The sequence below is a fragment of the Eumetopias jubatus genome, unplaced genomic scaffold (assembly GCF_037043125.1).
Source record: "Eumetopias jubatus isolate StellerSeaLion01/CBP00866 unplaced genomic scaffold, mEumJub1_p1.0 scaffold_1, whole genome shotgun sequence".
NCBI classification, from domain to species: domain Eukaryota; kingdom Metazoa; phylum Chordata; class Mammalia; order Carnivora; family Otariidae; genus Eumetopias; species Eumetopias jubatus.
Window position 1 is genome coordinate 145,491,010 of NW_028274807.1, and position 17,603 is coordinate 145,508,612.

General features: G+C 40.2%; 1 protein-coding gene across 1 annotated transcript; it reads left to right on the top strand.

The window, feature by feature from the left end:
- The first annotated feature begins 6,532 nt into the window (after positions 1-6,532).
- On the top strand, positions 6,533-16,128 carry HIGD1A (HIG1 hypoxia inducible domain family member 1A). Its single transcript, XM_028107231.2, has 4 exons — positions 6,533-6,620; positions 11,772-11,886; positions 12,521-12,655; positions 13,534-16,128. The coding sequence occupies exons 2-4, from the start codon at positions 11,790-11,792 to the stop codon at positions 13,581-13,583; spliced, it is 282 nt and encodes a 93-aa protein (XP_027963032.1). The 5' UTR covers positions 6,533-6,620; positions 11,772-11,789; the 3' UTR covers positions 13,584-16,128.
- Positions 16,129-17,603: the final 1,475 nt, after the last annotated feature.

Here is a 17,603-nt window from a genome sequence, read left to right on the forward strand (position 1 = left end):
AAGTTTTCTAATTTAAAAAATCAGGATATAAAACACAAAACTGAATATTTTCTATTAAAGGGCATATTTAATAACAAAATATATGGAATATAAAATTATATAAATTTTTAAGAAGGAATGATTGTGTTGTTAATCCTAAATCCAAGTGTCTTCAAAACAAAGCCAATAGGCAGGAGAGGTATAGCTAAGTTAGGGGAGGTCTGTGCCTACCCACCCCACCTGCCCATCTCCCCTGCCCCCTCCCACAAAGAACAAAAAAGGAATTTGAGGAGCTGCAGTGAATCTAAGATCCATTTTTTTAGTGACAATCTCGCAGCTTTTTGTTTGAAAATACCGTCAGTGAAAACAGTCTTGTGTTCTACCCTAAGATGATGTAAATGCATTTCCTTATTTGATCTGTTTAAGAGCTTTCCTGTATAAATAATCCTCTTAACACCATTGGATACAGGAGTATGCAGAGCACATTACTATGACAATAAAGGCAGAGTCTCATTTCTGCCTTAAATAGTCCCCCCAGAGCTTCATAGGGCTGGCCCCTCATCATTCAGTTCTCTGCTCAGATGTCACTGGCTGGATGTGGAGAAAGGAGGAAGTTGTGTCAAGGAAAGATTTACCCAGGTTTCATATTTGGTTAATGGGATGGATAGCTGTTCCACCAACCAAGTTAGGGAATTTAGGAGAAAGTATAGACTTTTCAAGAGGGGAGTGTCCAGAGTAGGGGGAAGGAGAGGAGAGACATGATTAATTCAATTCATTTATGGACATGTTGTGGAATCTGTGGACTACTGAGGTAGAGACGTCCAACACACAATTGAATCTACAGTTCTAGAGCTCAGGCAGAGAGAGGACAAGAGAGCATCAGTATAAAGATGAGAATAAAAAACCATGAGGGTATGTGAGATCATCCCAAGAGGAGAAAAGAGAGTAAAAAGGAAAGTGTGAGAACGGAATCCTGGAAAACATTTAAGGGACAGAGGAAGTGAATTCAGTGATAGGAACTAAGAAAGAATGGCCAGATTGCAAGAACCAAAAGAAAGGTGTCAGAATATTCGTGGTATCAAGTATGGTAGTCAAGTCATATATGCGCGGAGAAACTGAATTATATCCACTGAATGATGTCCTTCACTATTGTAGTCTCAGTAGTGTAACAGGAATAGAAACCAGTGGGTCAAGCGAAGAGTGATGTGGAAATAATATGTGTATATACATATATTTTTTCTCCTAAGGCAGGGTGAGAGAAAATAGAGCAATAACTACAGAAAAGATTAAGAAGCTATAAAGAGGCTTTTTATTAGTAGAAGAATCTTGGGTATGAGAAGCCTGTAACAAGAGAGAACAAGCAAACTTACAGATGAGAAAGCAAACAGTTGACAGCTGAGGTGGCAAGAAATGATGGAATCCAGTACAGGAGTGACTGGTGTTCAGTGGGAGAAAGGCACCCAAGACCAGGAGAAATGACTGAGGTGGACGCAGGTAAGTCCGGGGGGGCCGGGAAGGGGGGCAAAGGGACAGGTGAGAGAAGTTCCCAGTGCTCTCTGTGGAAATGGTTAGTAGGTGAGGCTGAGCAAAGATACCTAAAAGGATGACTTAGTAGCATGGTTCAGGAAACTTAGAGGTCTAGAGAAGAAAAGTCATTTAAGATGCTTTGCTGGTTACTGCGTAGGAATATGGCAGCAAGAGGAAGGGGGCTAGTTTAGAGAGGGGAACTCATGAGTGTCCATTATGTTCCATGCACTGTTCTTGGTATCTTATATAGGGTTATTGAGATCACACAGTGTAACCCTGTAAGGTACCTATTAATATCTCCATTTTGTTGATGAAAAGTTGAGGTTCCAACAGGCTCAGTAATTTGTTTAACGTCATAATGTTAATAAGCATTCAAATCCATGTCTTTTGACTACATGCATGTAGCAATCCTGGGGGAACAGGCCAGTCCCCCTTCCACTCCACCACATTTTTTCCCCTTGGTACTTGTTAAGAAGAATGTTCCTGCCTGGAACAACAATAACAAATAATACTAAGTGCGTTAATGGAAAAATCAATTCAAGACTAAAATGTTTAAAGTATAATATGTTTGTTCACTACAGAAAATATCACTGTCTAAACACACAAATCCTACTGCCATATTGATTACTAATAGGAAAAATATTTTACATGGTTGAATGAAACCAAGGATATAAAAGTAGGAGACAGTGTCAACTGAAGAGATGAAAGGTGCCTGATAGTTCCTTGCTTCTGCTCTCCTAAAGTCTGGTTGTGTGCCTCTTATATTTATGATTTTTATGCAAATCCTCTGTAACCAAAAGACTTTTAAAAATGGAAACCATGCAAACGCATACACACAAGTGAAACTATTAGTTGTGTTTACAGCTTAGCTAAGCTGAACTGACAGGAATTCACACACAAAAACAAAACCAGAAATGTCATAATAATTAACATATATAGCACTTATTATATATGCCAGGCAATGTTGCAGTTTTACATATCATTTGAGCCTCCCAAGAGTCCTATTATGTAGGTCCTATTATTGTACAAATGAAGAAACTGAGGCACAAAATGATTAAGTAACTTGCTCAGTATCACATAGCTTGTAACCAGCAAAGCAAGCTCGAGAGTCTATGGTCTTAAACACTATTATACTGCCTCTCATAAAATTTAAAAGGTGGTTGTGACTTTCCTCCCTCTGGAGAGTTCTGAGATTGCATTTTAGAACTATACTTCCTAAAGGGCAGAGCGATGGACTAGGTACCTCAGACTTAATGTTCTGAAATGTGTAAGTTGTGAACAAGAGAAACTGTCATACCCGAGCAGAACGTGGTGGTCTGGTATGATCAGCAGCTGCTCCTTCTGGGAGAAAAAAAAAAAAGCATTTCTTACAAAACTCTTGAAAGACTTGCATAAGCAGTCCAGGGAGGGACCCAATCACTTTTTGCCACAGGAGATTCTTTTTTTGTTTGTTTGCCACAGGAGATTCTTTTGTTTGTTAGCTCCTACCTTGTGGGCTAGTTTTAAATAAAACTTTAGGGGCACTTGGGTGGCTAAGTCGGTTAAGTGTCTGCTTTCAGCTCCCGTCATGATTTCAGGGTCTTTAGGCTCCCGGCTCACCAGGGAGTCGGCTTCTCCCTCTGCCTCCGCTGTTCCCCCTGCTTGTGCTCTCTCTGTCAAAATAAATAAATAAAATCTTAAAAAATAAATAAATAAAACTTTAAAACATGCTATTAATGTGCCTGGTAAGTTTTTATTTAAAACAAACAGCTTAAGTACTATTCCATGACTTTGCAAAGTGTAAAGGTACAAAACTGTAGAATATTATGAGTAGCCCAGCAGGGCAGTCCTCTAACATGGCATTTTATGATGGTCTGGGCCTTGACAGTTCTCCCTGGGAATTGCTTTGTAAGGATTATTGCTGCTTCAAAGCAGTGGTCCTTGTCCAGGAGGATAGAGGGATGACGCCCCTGCATGTAGCAGCCTTCCTTCCATATCGTTGAGACAAAGGATGTGGGCTCAGTACAAATAATATAATGAACTATATACTGAATAGTTTTTAATTTTCTGGCTGAGTAATACTGATATTCCCTTTCTTTTTTTTTAATTTTTTTATTGTTATGTTAATCACCATATATTACATCATTAGTTTTTGACTGATATTCCCTTTCTAATCCATTCTACTTCACTACAAATTACCTCAAATGTATTCCTGTCAACATCCTGCTCCAAAACCTTCAGGGGCCACCTAATAGAATACTGTGCAAGTTATTTAGCGTTTAAAGTCCTCTCCCATGTAGCTTAAACCTACTTCCCATTATTCTGACTCTGCTTTAGTCACAATTTTTTTTCCTTCTCCCCACTCATTGTCCATGCTAGAGTTACAATCCTATAGTCTACTGCTATTCCTCTGCCCACTGTTTCCTCTTTCTGGAATAGTCTCCCAACTTATTTACATGCTAATAATCATTCTTCAAAGTTCACTCACCCAAGCCCCAGTCCCAAGAAGCCTTCTCTGAAACTGCACACTCACTAGGATATCTACCTGAAGCTGCATTCAAAGCACTTACCATAAACTGTCTTTGATGTTTTTCTCTACCTGTTCCTTCTACCTAAAAAGATTATAAATCATCTCAGAGAAGGGACTAAGTCTTTAACTTCTGAATCCAGTATAGCACCCAACACAATATACATGTCCAGTGATTGCTGAAGGGGACTTTTAACTCTGGTTTTAAAAATATCTGTGGATATTACCAATTTGCTCAAAAGGTTTAACATTTGGTTTAGACAAAATTCCACAAAGATCACAAAGTAGTTTTAAGAAGGATACAAGGATAAAGGTACAAGGTAACGTACCTTTAAGCTGGGCCTCAGCCTAAAAAGACATCTGAGTTTAGAATCCCATTTCTCTTATATAGATATGATCATGTGTAGACTGCTACTTGGAACATGAGAAGTTACAAAGGCTCTCTAAAGAGGAGAAATTAACAAAATAGGCAGATACTTCTTGTGCTGTCTTCCCTTCCATAAACTACAAGTGGCTTAGTTTAATACACGAGAAACCAAATAATTTTTTAATGTCTTCTGCATCAATTATACTTCTGACAGAGTAAGGAGAATGAAATATACATGATGTACATTTATTACCAATTATGTCTACATTATGAAAGATGTCATGGTTTGTCAATTGTCACTGTCCTTTTCTTGTAACACAATATGGAATAAAGTGCAGCAGAATAATTTCTATTAAAAAAATCTTCTACAGGAGCACCTGGGTGGCTGTCGGTTAAGCGCCCGCCTTCAGCTCAGGTCATGATCCCAGGGTCCTGGGATCGAGCCCCATGTCAGGCTCCCTGCTCAGTGGAGAGCCTGCTTCTCCCTCTCCCTTCCCCTGCTTGTATGCTCTCTCTCTGTCAGAGATATATAATAAAAAAATATATTTTTTATAAAAAAAATAAAAAAAATCTTCTACATTATCTGTTTTTCAGATATTTATCATTATCATTTACCAAGATTTTGGTTTCTATATACCAATCAGAAAGAGAGAATTTCTCACACAAATAGGGCAGGGTCTGCCTCTTTCCATACAATTCACAGCACAGTAATTTTTTAAAGCAATAGCACTTCTAAAGCACTTTTCAGGCCAGACACTGTGCTAACACTACGTGTATTTCCTCATTAACCAGCACCACTGTTTTCTCCGTTTTACAAACGAAGAAAGTGAAGTTTTGAGAAGTAAAACCCTCGGTCACGACTACTACGTGTTCAGCCTGGGGCTAACACCCAAGTTTCCCTCATCCCAAATCTCATTCTCTGGAAATGAGCAAATTAGCTAACATTACTTTGATTTATAGAAATCCCCTTCAGGAATGAACATGCTCACTACTGCTGTTAGCCTTTGTATTTCCAGAATCACAGGACTTAATAATGACTTGCTTTCATATTCAAGTCTCTTAGGCTCTTTTGTCATTCTAATTATCCTAAATAAGTCCTGATCATCCCTACTTATTTTTGCAGCCCTCCAATTACTGCATCGGTTATGTCTTTTCTTCATTTAACATCACCGGGCTCCTACTGAGCTCAAAGACGATGTTCTGGGAGAGATGGGCATGAACCAGACAAAATATGTGCCTTCAAGTAGCTGAAAGCATACCATATAATCAAGGTATGGGGTTTTTAATTCATCATCCATAGCATGAATGTTTTCTACATGTGTCTTAATTATGAGACAAAAGATTTTCAAAATCCGGAGCCCATGGCACTTAGCTCCTACCTGTGTGATACAGCATTGGCAATATGCCTCAATTCGCGGTTCTACTAAGGGATTCTAATTTAGTCGCAGACATATTCCCTATGGCACTGTCGTTAATGCTTTGCATCAATTCGCCATACTGACTGCTAATCTGTCATACCAACAAGCCAGGGGCCTCTGTCTCCCGAAGTTCACTGTCACCAGGGGCCGCTGACACTTCTTTCCTCAGAGAAACCTCCCCCATTCTGGTTGAGGTCTCTAGCGAACCCATGCTTGCGACCAATGGCTGCCCCTCATCACAATGTAAACTCCAAGAAAGGCTCCGCGAGAGGCCCGACAGCGCACGTTCGTGGCAGCGCATAACCACCAGGGGAACGGAACGGAACGAGGGCTCTGTCGCCCCACCGCCGCCGGCACCCCAGCAGGCAGGAACGTCCTCTCTCAAGTCTCCCAAGGACTGGCTGCGGCCGAAACCCCTCATGCCCTGCCCCGCCCCACCCGCGCACGGAGCACGCAACGTTCGCGGTGCTCGCCGCCACGGCACTAGGGGAAAAGGGCGAGAGAAATCCGAGGTCCCGCCCGGCCGAGGCCAGGGGCGCTGAGAGGCGCTCGCGCGAAGCCCTGCCCGTGAACTCTCACCCATGACGAGATCCTTACGAGAGAGCCGGGGACGCGGAGCCACCGCCCACACTCGTCGCCCCAGCCAATCCGGGACCCGCCTTACCCATCGCGCACACGCACGCACCCACCGGGACCCTCGCCTGCGGGCCGCTGGCTTCTGATTGGCTGGGGCCAGGTGTGGGCGGGACGAGGAGAAGCCGGCTGGATGGCTAGCGTGGGAGAGAGCCAGAAACCAGTTGGAGCCGAAGTCCTGTCATTGTAGGTAAGTGAAGATTGAGGGAGTCCTGGGAGCGGAGGACAGCCGACCGTGGGGCGGGAAGAAGCCGGGCAGCGCTTGGCTGGGCCGAGAGCGCCGCGGGAGTGGTGGGGTCCGCGGGGCTGGGAGGAGGGGGGAGATGCCCGGTTTGAAGGGGGCGAGGTGGAATTGGCGGGTTTCGGGCCCGACCTCGTGGCTCAGGGAAGGTTGGGGGGTCTGATGGCCTTTCGGGTGAGGAGATGAAGTAGAAGCTTGTGGAGTAAATCGTGGCCGAGAGGGAAGACTCGCGGAGGGGGCAGTAATGAGAGCGCCTTGGAGGGGGCTGGGGCCGACCTCAGGGAGCCGGTAGCGCGGATAGTACCCGGAGCAGGAAGCCTGCCGGAGAGCGGGCCCGCGCGGTGGGTGAGGAGGGAAGGGTTGGGAGGGCAAGCGCTCCGGCCCTGGACTCCCGGCAAGGTCACGGGGTGGGGGTGGGGGGGCTGTTGGAAAGGTTGAGGGCGTAAAACCATACGACCTTACTCTTCTCCACGACCCCGGGTTTCCTCCTACCCTGGGAGGGTAAGAAGGCCCCAGGCCCCTCTTTAAAGCATCTGTGACGGAATTTAAATTTCTTCCAAGAAAGCTAAACCCGCCAGTTAGGAATTAGAAAACAGAGCGCGGGTTTAGAATTGGGAGCAGCTGAAATGATTCGTCAGTGTTTCTCGCCTTTCTCTCTTACATACGGGTGTGGGCAGCAGCTAGTTCCTTCTGTCGAGTAATCCCCACCACAGGATTTATGCTTCCAGAAGTACCCAGCACTTTCGAGTTTGACCGGTTTGGATGGAAAAGTTCAGACAGATTGAAGAGGCACCAGGCCCCAGCGTGACACACAAGTTTGAGTCCTGTATACCAGGGCATCTCTTAGTTCCTTGTGCCCCAGAATCAGTCAAAGGGGGCTTCTTAAAATACAGATTCCTTGGGCCCTGCCCCAGACCCTCTGAATCAGAATCTCCAGGGTGGGGCCTTTGCAGCCATTTTAAACAAGCTGACAGGGGACTGATGGAAAATCAAAATTTGAAGTCCTTGTTATTAGTAGTTCTGTGACCAAAATGACAGGCTGTGAAGATCCTTCAGTCTGTTACGTCACCTCATGCTGGGCAGCTCATCTTCCCTGACATCTTTTCTAGGTTCCCATGCATTTGGAAAGGTCTGCAGTAGTATCTTACTAAGTTTAGAGAATAATTAGTGTTTTCAGATTGGCTTTGAATATCATCTGGTCATCGGTGCCTCTTTTTCTACCTGTTCAACTTTTTGACAGAGATCTGGGTCAATTGCTATGGGCAGATGAGAAAATTAAAGGGAAATCTAGAAGTCCTGCTAGTAAAAAAGATCTGTTCAAAGCACAGTGGAAATTGGTGGATGAGTTAAGTCACGAGGGAAGAAAGTTCCATTTAATTTTAGGCATGACTTGCATATTTTTTACAATTCAAAGAAAGAAAGGCAGGCTTCTGTTAAGGAATGGATTTTAATATTTTTCAGATTAAATATATTACCAGCAAAAGATTGATGCCTTGGCAATATGTTGTCAATCAGAAGAACTCTGGACTGTATCAGGAGATCTGGGTTCTAATCCTCCCCTGCCAGAGATACATTCTTGATGTTGAACAATTCATATAACCTTTTTCCATCTGTAAAATTAGGCTACTGGCATGGATTGTCTGGATTGTTATTCTCAAATTATATGATTCATAGTTATTGATCCTGATACATTAAAAGTTAGCCATTTTCAAGTTGTGTGGGTGTAAATCATGAATACTTGGGAAACTTTCAGATGGTAGAGAATTACCAAAATTTTATACGCAAGGAGTGTTATGAATATATAATATATTAGGTATAAAAATATAATTTGAAGTATAGTATAATAAATCTGTGATGTGTTGGACTTTTTATATTCCTCTTTATTAATTTTATCTTTAAATGTGCCACAAGGTGTTCTCGATCAGAAACAGGTTATCATTAGTCAATGAAAGCAAATAATGACCACATGGTTTCCCCCACACCCTTATTCTTACCCTAAGGATTACTTTCTGAAAACGAGATCAAATGTCCTACCCATACAAACTTCAGAGTCTCTATCATAGGTGAGGAATGGAGATTCTTTTATGTACAGGAGAGAGAGTGCCATTCCCTTCCTTCCTGAAGGAGGGAGAGAAAACTCCGTTGACCATTTAAACAATTTACACTGATCCAGAGGTGAGAGATTAGAGGAGAGACCACTGACTTTCTTGTTTTTAAAGATAATTCCCAAATGACTTCTTAGTTTAGGAATAATTAAGGCAAAGGAAGAAAACATGCATATATCTGCAAAAGAAGGTGCTAGTTTTAGAAAGTGGATTGTGTTATATAATAGTTTTGTCTCTTGTGGTTGCAAGGAACCAAGACCTACTCAAGTTATCATTTCTTCTTTCATAAATAAAATATAAAAATTAAATAAGCACTTAGGTACATACAGTTTGGCATTTTTCTTACTGACCAGTTAAACTCTACAAATGTGTTTACTTGTTATTGTTTTCACCAAATTTTCCTAAATTAATAATTGTAATTGTTGAAAAAGATTCTTTTTAAATTTATTCAACAAATATTTTGTGCTATGCTTACTGCATGCAAAGCATCATGCCAGGCAGTGGAAATATAGATACAATCAGGACATCTATAGCCTGCTAACTTCAAGGATTCTAGCAAGAGAGACAATTGAAGAGGCATTTATAAGAAGTATTTTAGAGAAAGCATGGGGTCCTATAGGACTGCATAATCAAAGCAATGATCATACTTAACCAAAGGAGACTTCCAATGAAAGTTAATTAAGAACCTGAAAAATGAGAGGAGTTAGCTAGGAAAAAGTATCTGAAGGAGATGAAAAGGGAGGAAAAGTGTTAGGCAGAGAAATCAGCTTGTACAAAGGCACTGAAGTACAGAGAACATCTTTAAGAAATTTAATGTGATTAGATTATGGGGTTCGTGGCCAGAAAGGTGGAAGGAGGATCTGTGATAAACCCTCATGACTTTGAGAAGCTTAAGGTTACTTTTGAAAGCAACAAATAAGCATATACTTGCCTAAAATATAATGTTTAATAGCTCCATCTAGTCCATTTATGTAGTTTCTTGAAGGCCAGTCTCAAATATTTCCCAAACCTACTTCAGCTAAAAGATAACCACACTCTAAATTCAGTTCTCATTCTCTGTTATGCTCTTGGAAGTAATCATACTCTATCCTGTCCCTTAAAAAAAAAAAACAAACTGATTTTTAACCGTTAATTATTTTAGTGTTTGTTTTAACTCTTCACATATATACTGAGCGTCCTGAACCTAGAGCTTGTTGAACCTTGTATATAATAAAAGCTCAGTAAGTAGGGGTTTATTCAGTTAGCAGGTAATGGAGTACAAAAAAAGAGAAAGACTAATTCGAATCTGAGTTTCCTCTTATTTAGCTGTGTGATGCTGCACAACTCCTCTGGATTAAGGTTTTCTTTGTCAAATAACAGAATTGGATTCTTCCCAATGGGAATGGGGGCTCAGAAGGATGATTTCACTTTTCAAACTAAGCACTACACCTCCCTCTAGAGTTGGATTTTCTTTAGGGTGTTACCTACTACTAACACTCCTGGAATAGCAAAGTGTTGAATGAGAATTATTATTGAAGGGAGTATGATGCATGATGCACATGAAAAACCCAGAGGTGGAGGTAAGATGTTATATAGGTAGTGGGATGGGCAATTGACTTTTGAAGTTATTGTAGCTGACACTAATCAGACTTGTACACTTAACATACTATGTTTGACTCCCTTCTTTTCTCTATGGATCACGTTTATGGGTGGTTTAAATCAGCTAGTGAAGAAGGAAGTATATACATATTTATTTTGACTAAGGTGAATCTGAATTTATTTTCTCATTATGATGAAACACCTATTAAATAGCTTCCTGTGTAAAGAGAGGTGACCGAAAAAGGGAGAATGGAGGTAGAGAATTTTAAGAGGGAGGTCCAGGGAGTGTAAGTTCTGTAAGGGAAAGTAAAGCTGAAGCTTAGGAGATATTCATTAAGACCCTGAGGGTTGTTCAGTTTTATTGTTTCAGTGGTGTTAAAAATGGTAACCCTAAGTAAAAATAAAACTAAAAGGCTGTATTATGTTCAGCTGAATGTCAATTATGCTTAAAAAGAGGCATTTCTAGCAATAGTACTTAAAATAAAAGCTTTGTCTTTTTTTTTTTTAAGATTTTATTTATTGAGCGAGAGAGATTACAGAGGGAGAGGGAGAGGCGGACTGAGCGGAGAGCCCAATGGTGGGGCTCAATCCCAGGACCCTGAGATCATGACCTGAGCCGAAGGCAGCCATTTAACTGACTGAGCCACCCAGGCGCCCCAGTAAAAGCTTATTCTTATAAAGAAGTAAATAATGAGCTAAGTAGAAATTTTGGTTATTCAGAACAGCTGTAATCTTTTCCCCAAAATGGCTACCGTTAGTGTAACAGGGGAAACTATTCAAAGGTGAGAACTGAAGCCATGTAGCATGTTGGAGTTGGTAAGTCAGTCTCAGTTGTAACCAATAAAAACTACACTTAAAAGTGCTTAGTAGGATATTCAACATGTTTTGAAGAGGCAGTAAGGAGTATTGGTTTGGTTTGAGTGAAGTCGTTAAGTTAAATTGACTAAGTGTGCAAATAGCCAGAAAATGAATGGCTACTATTTTAATTGACAAAAGTTATTTCAATTAAAAAAAAAACTTTCACTGTTATCAGCGATGTGGTGCTAAAAAGGAATTGATTGGGGTGCCCTAGTAGCTCAGTCGGTTAAGCTTCCGACTCTTGATCTCAGGATTGTGAGTTCAAGCCACATGTGGGGCTCCATGCTGAGTGTGGAGCCTATTTAAACATAAATAAATAAATAAAAATAAAAAGGGATTGGTTGTATGGGATAAACATCAGAACAATAGAGGGGGAATAAATACAACTCTTCCTAAAAGTAGCTATGGGTTAAAAATACAGTTTCTAAAAAATACTTTTTAAACTTCATGGATAACATACCATGTATTTATGTGGAAACTAGGAGTATTTTAAGTACATCCAGCTATTCAGTGTAGTAGATGCTTTTAATTATAGAACCTCCTGGAAATTCTCTTTCAGGAGGATTCTTCAGCCATTATGTCAACCGGCACAGATGTTTCTCTTTCTTCATATGATGAAGATCAAGGATCTAAACTTATCCGAAAAGCTAGAGAAGCACCGTTTGTTCCCGTTGGTAAGTTTGACGTTGATGTTCTAATAATCAGTCTATTGTAAGCTTTAACTCAGTAGAAGTGTGGTCAACTCATCCATCAAGCACATTCTGAAAGCCTTTGTTTTCATATATTTTGTTCATATGTTGAAATATGTAATATTGGCTTGATATAACTCTATAAAAATTCTTCTGTGTGCCTTCAGCCTTTGTTTATTGATTCTTATTTCAGTGAATGTGTTGGGGGACCCCACGATCACCCTCAGTCTTGGTGATTTGCTAGAAGGACTCACAAGACTCAAAAAAAAAAGCTTACACTCACAGTTATGGTTTATTACAGTCTCTGCTATGTTACCTGATTCCCTTCAGGGAAGGAAGTAGGACTGAGAGGAAGAGTTCCCTTGGCACTCTTAAAGCACCTCCAGGCTCCACAGCCCACATTTTGAAGATGATCTTCACTTTCTGAATCTGCTACTGTTTGCTACCGATTATGGATTTTGGGTTTTGAGGGGGGAAATTAAAAATTCAATTTATGTTAGTTAATTAATGGTCTCAAACATCTTTGTAAAAATAGTAGAAAGTACACTGATTGATAGTAAAGTCATCTTGGTTCCCTGACCCCATGCATATGACATACTTGTGACTATTTGTTTTACAGGAATGGCGGGGTTTGCAGCAATCGTTGCATATGGATTATATAAATTGAAGAGCAGGGGAAATACTAAAATGTCTGTTCACCTGATCCACATGCGTGTGGCAGCCCAAGGCTTTGTTGTGGGAGCAATGACTCTTGGTAGGTTCTTAGAGGAAATTTTCAAGTTTGTAATTCCCATTAATAGACTTTATAAATCAAGGTAGATACTTTTTGCTGACTTTGAAGTAGTTTGAAATGTTACTTATATCTATTTTCACATAAAAATTGGATTAATAGTAGTGACAAAGTTTTACTGTGATACATCTTACCAGTGTTTTAAAGAAAAAGCAATTCTGTCCATCACAGAGTTTATAATTTCACTGGAGTCTAGATATGTAAATAGGGTTGGTAGTAAGGTCCATTATCTGGGAGAGACATAGGACTACTATTTTATTGAATTTTTGAAAGTGGAAAAGTTTGTTGTTTTTTTTTTTTTAGAGAGAGCCTGAGAGGGGTGGGACAGGCTGAGGGAGAGAGAGAGAATCTTAAGCAGCCTCCATGCTCAGCGCAGAGCCCAACACGGGGCTTGATCTCAGGATCCTGAGATCATGACCTGAGCCGAAATTAAGAGTCGGATGCTTAACCGACTGAGCCACCCAGGTGCCCTGGAAAAGATTTTTTTAATGTAGGTATTACACTCTTTTATTGGCTTTATAATTCGTTGACTTTACTTACTGTTACATAGCAAGAGTGACTCCTTTTAAAGTTGTAAGATAAATATTGATCTTTAAAGCAAATATTTCAGTAGTCTGAACTAGTCATACTAGCCTTGAGCTGCTTGGGAACCTATATAAAAAGAATTTCAGAAATTTAAATAGTTTAAGAAGGCAAGAGTATAAATGGCCTAGGGTCTTGTTCCTCTTGTAAATATTGCATGCTAGGAGGGTGCTACATTTAGCTATTTTATGAGCTGTTTTCAATTTTCTTAATATTGTGGAAAATATTAAGTGCTTAACTAATACATTTTCTTTCTTTAGGTATGGGCTATTCCATGTATAAGGAATTCTGGGCAAAGCCTAAACCTTAGAAGAAGAGAAGCTGTCTTGGTTTTGTTGGTGGTGCTTGCTTCAGCTAGGCATCTCATACTGAATTTATATGTTTATGTTGAAAATAAATCATTTGAATGGGTCACACAATAACACAGTAATTTAAATATTGGCTTCCTTTCTTGCAGGCTTGATTTGCCTGGTAACCAAATTACTAGTGACCAGTTAACTAGCTAGGTCATTCAGCAGAGTCAAATTAGAACAAAAGAAACATGTCACTTTTAAATGTACTTGATAGTGGTAAAATATGCTCCTTCTTAAACTCTTCTGATAAAATCAGTTAAAAAGAGGACAATTTGCCAATCCTGAGTACTCCCAGTTGCTGCAGAATATCACATGCTTTTGATATTATGTAGGAATCCCATTTAATTTTTTTCTGCCTGTTTTGCAGACTGAGTACTTCAGTTTTTAGGGCTGGTTGGCTCTTAACCCTTTGAGAACAGTGCATGGAATATAATACAATAAGCTTCCCCACAACCGAAAATACGTGTATTTAAACTAAACCCAAAAAAGCCGATAACCGCTGCTTAAAAGTAGTATTTATTTCAGAATCATACTTGTAAACATGAGAATAACTTAACTGTGGATCCCAGTTTAGCTTTTTTTTGTAATTGCAGAGTTATATTTATGCTGCTGTTGTATTAGAATAACTTTTAAATGTTATCTTAAAATAGAAATGTGTATTTTAAGTACTAATGCAAAGGTTAGATGAAAAACACTTTTTAAATGTATGAAGTTTATTTTCTCTGTAAGAACCATAAATGTTAACAAATTACCTATAATTGAAGTGATTAATGATTTATCAGCAAGGTGGTTTGGTCAGACATTATACACAAACTTTGGTATACTCCAGAATGCTTTATTACACTTGTGAAATTTTCTTGTCTAACCTGAATTTACATTCCATGGTGATAACATGGTAAATGTAGTGTTAGTAAAATCAGTGAACACATTAATTGCCTTGTATTTATTTCGGTTTGGAAAAAATCAATCATTCCTCAAAGTAACACAAGGATTAAGTTCCAAGAAGAGAATGCTTTGTACCTTTGGTAGGAACTATGGTTAAAGAATATTTATCAAATAGGAATAATAGTATCTATTGAGTATATACTATGTGTCACACACTATTCTAAGTGCTTTTCATGTATAATGTCATTTAGATTTCCTAACAACCCTAAGAGGTAGGAACTATGATCCTTATTTAACAGAGGAGGAGGCTGAGGCATGAACAATGTAAATATCTAACCCAGGATCACATAGCTAGAGAGGGGTGTAGATTTGGGACTGGAACCTGGGCAGTCAAGTCGTAGATGCCAACAGGTATTAGAAATGTTGGCCTTTGTGAAATTAATACTGGAGTGGCAGCAGTTATCATATATCAATAAAGTTAGGCAGGAGGTTACAGCATGGTCTTGACTCACCACTGACTCTGTAACTTGGATCAAATCCGAGTTTTCTCAATCTTGGCTATAAAATGAGAAGTTGAACTGGGTAATTTCTACAGTCCTATATAGCTTATAGGTCATTATATGAGTCTGAAAAGTGCTTTAAAAATAAAGCTATTACAGGAACTATTTTCTCAGGTTCCAATAGACCTAATAGGAGATCCTGGTAGGCAGTCCCAACAATTGTTTCATGAAGGATAAGCCTTCTGTAGAACAAATTTGGGGAAAAGTTTTCAGAAAATTTTTCTAATAGATGAGTACATTATTGATTTGTTAAACTAAATTACTCATTTGAGAGAAGTTGATCTAGACCAATGCCAGAGGATAGGCCAAACAAAAGTGAAGTGTTGAAAGGGTACTGAGCATTATGTTCATAAGGGTGGGGTTGCTCATTCAAGGAAGAGAGTGGTAAATTAGTTGGATGAACAGCTTGGCATCAGATAATGGAAATTCTTAAAAGTGGCTCAGGTGGATGTGATATTACATGTTATTAAGTCAGTACTGGGTTCACAGTTCTACCACCTACTAGTCAAGTAGCCATGGCTTCCTCATCTGTAAGATAGGGACAGTATCAGTGGCTGAGGGTTCATTGGGAAGATAAAATGTAGTGGTGACTGTAAGGAGCCTGTCATGGCACCTGATGCATAAGTAAACTCAGCAAATGACCACTACTGTCGGTACTATGGTAAGCTTGGGAAAGCAGCAGTGCAGTGCGAGGGCCCTGTCCTCACAACTGACAGTCCAGTGGGGAAGGCCGTCATTAAGTGCTTATAAAAAGCATGTTGAATGCTAGGTATAGGTAGCAGCAGTAACATCCAGCAGGGGGACTTAACCCAGGGTTGGAGTCAGAGAAAGTATCCCTCAGGAAGCGATGTTGTACCTTAAAGAGATGGTATGTTGATTTTCACTGAGAGTTTGATTCCTTGGCTTAATGTTATATGTTACTGGGGCATTGGTGTGTGATTTCTTCCATGTCTCCTCTAGTATCTTTGAGGCCATGATGATCTTTTTCATCCAAAGCACCTGGAACTAGTGCCTGGCTCATATAAATATTCAATAAATATTTGTTTAATTGGAATAAGTAGGTTTTGGTTTTTTGCATTCATGAGTCTGTCACTGGAGGTTCCCTATTTCTGATGAGCAACAGTGACATCTGGTGGTAAGAGTTGGAACTGAAATCTTCAAAGTACACTGCTTCTCCGTCAGGATTTTAGAGTAGAGGATCAGCCCGGGCAAGCCTCTTGCCTCACAGTTGAGGAAATGCTACTTGGAGAGTTTTCAGGAACTTGTAATTGAGGCTCTATCTCCATGTAAATCTACAGCCCGTTGTAACATACTTACTAGGCCAGAACAAAGCTGAATGAATATAAGGTATTTTAAAGTTCTCCTGTGTCAAATGATAGAACTGCCAATTATTATTTATATACCTGATCCTGTTTGAAATAAAGAATTAGCTTTTAGCAAGGTAAACGTTAGAAAATTTTTTCCAAATTCAGCAGTGATAAATGATTCTAGGTTGGAGTCAGTGTCCACTTGGTCGCCTCAGAGGAACCCGGTAACAGGTCCTCTCTGTAGTATTCTGAGCTTCTTATAATGGTGTTTGTTTTTTTTCCTGTCTCCAGTGTAACTGAAGTGTCACGGACTAAAATTTTAACAACGTGAGGAGGAAATGCCATCCTGCCTTTCATGCCTAGACCTAAATTCAGCCCACACATAACTATACTTGCTGTCTTCCCACTGGTGCCCCTTCCTGGCTCACACATCTCTGTCACTGACACCCTCCATCTCCCTCTGTCATGCTCTGGGCTCAAACTCTTAGAAATGTCTTTCTTTTCTCCTGTGTTGCTATCACTGTTAAACCACTTACCAAATCCTGCCAGGTTTTCCTAAACAGAGTCTCCCAGATTGTCCTTTTCCACCTGTGGCTACTACTTTAAATGTAGGCCCCTCATCTCCTGTTCTGTGACCTAGTCCAGCCGTGCCAAAGCCCTGTGCTCACCACTGCCCCCAACACCTTTGCTCATGCTCCATGGTTTCCTGAATGTTCCCTTTCCCCATTCCCAGACAATTCCAAGTGCACACCCCGAAGACCCACCCCAAATTCTACTTTCGGTAAATCTTCTCTGAACTCTTGTAGGACACAGCCAACTTTCCTTTTCTCACATCTTCCTGTAATGAGTTGTAAATGTGTGCTCGACTATGACAATACTTTTGTACACTGCTTTGCTGTATAGTAAATGCTTCAATACTCTTTTCTACTAGTTCCTCGCAAAAACGCTGAAGTACATATTACCCTGACTTTATGAACAAGGAAAGCTGTAATTTACTCAAGTACATACAATTGAAAAGTGGCAGAGCACAAAGCTAGAGCCTTGGTCACGTGGAGAGACTGCATGATGGAAGGGAAGGCAGGTACATAAAGTAATTAATACCTGTTCAAGAAATACTTGTTCTGACCTTCATTTCCACCTTCCATCACACAAACACACACATTGCCCATTCGGGTCCCAAGTCCAGTGGTTTTTTTCCAATGTACCATAACTGCTTTGTCCTCAG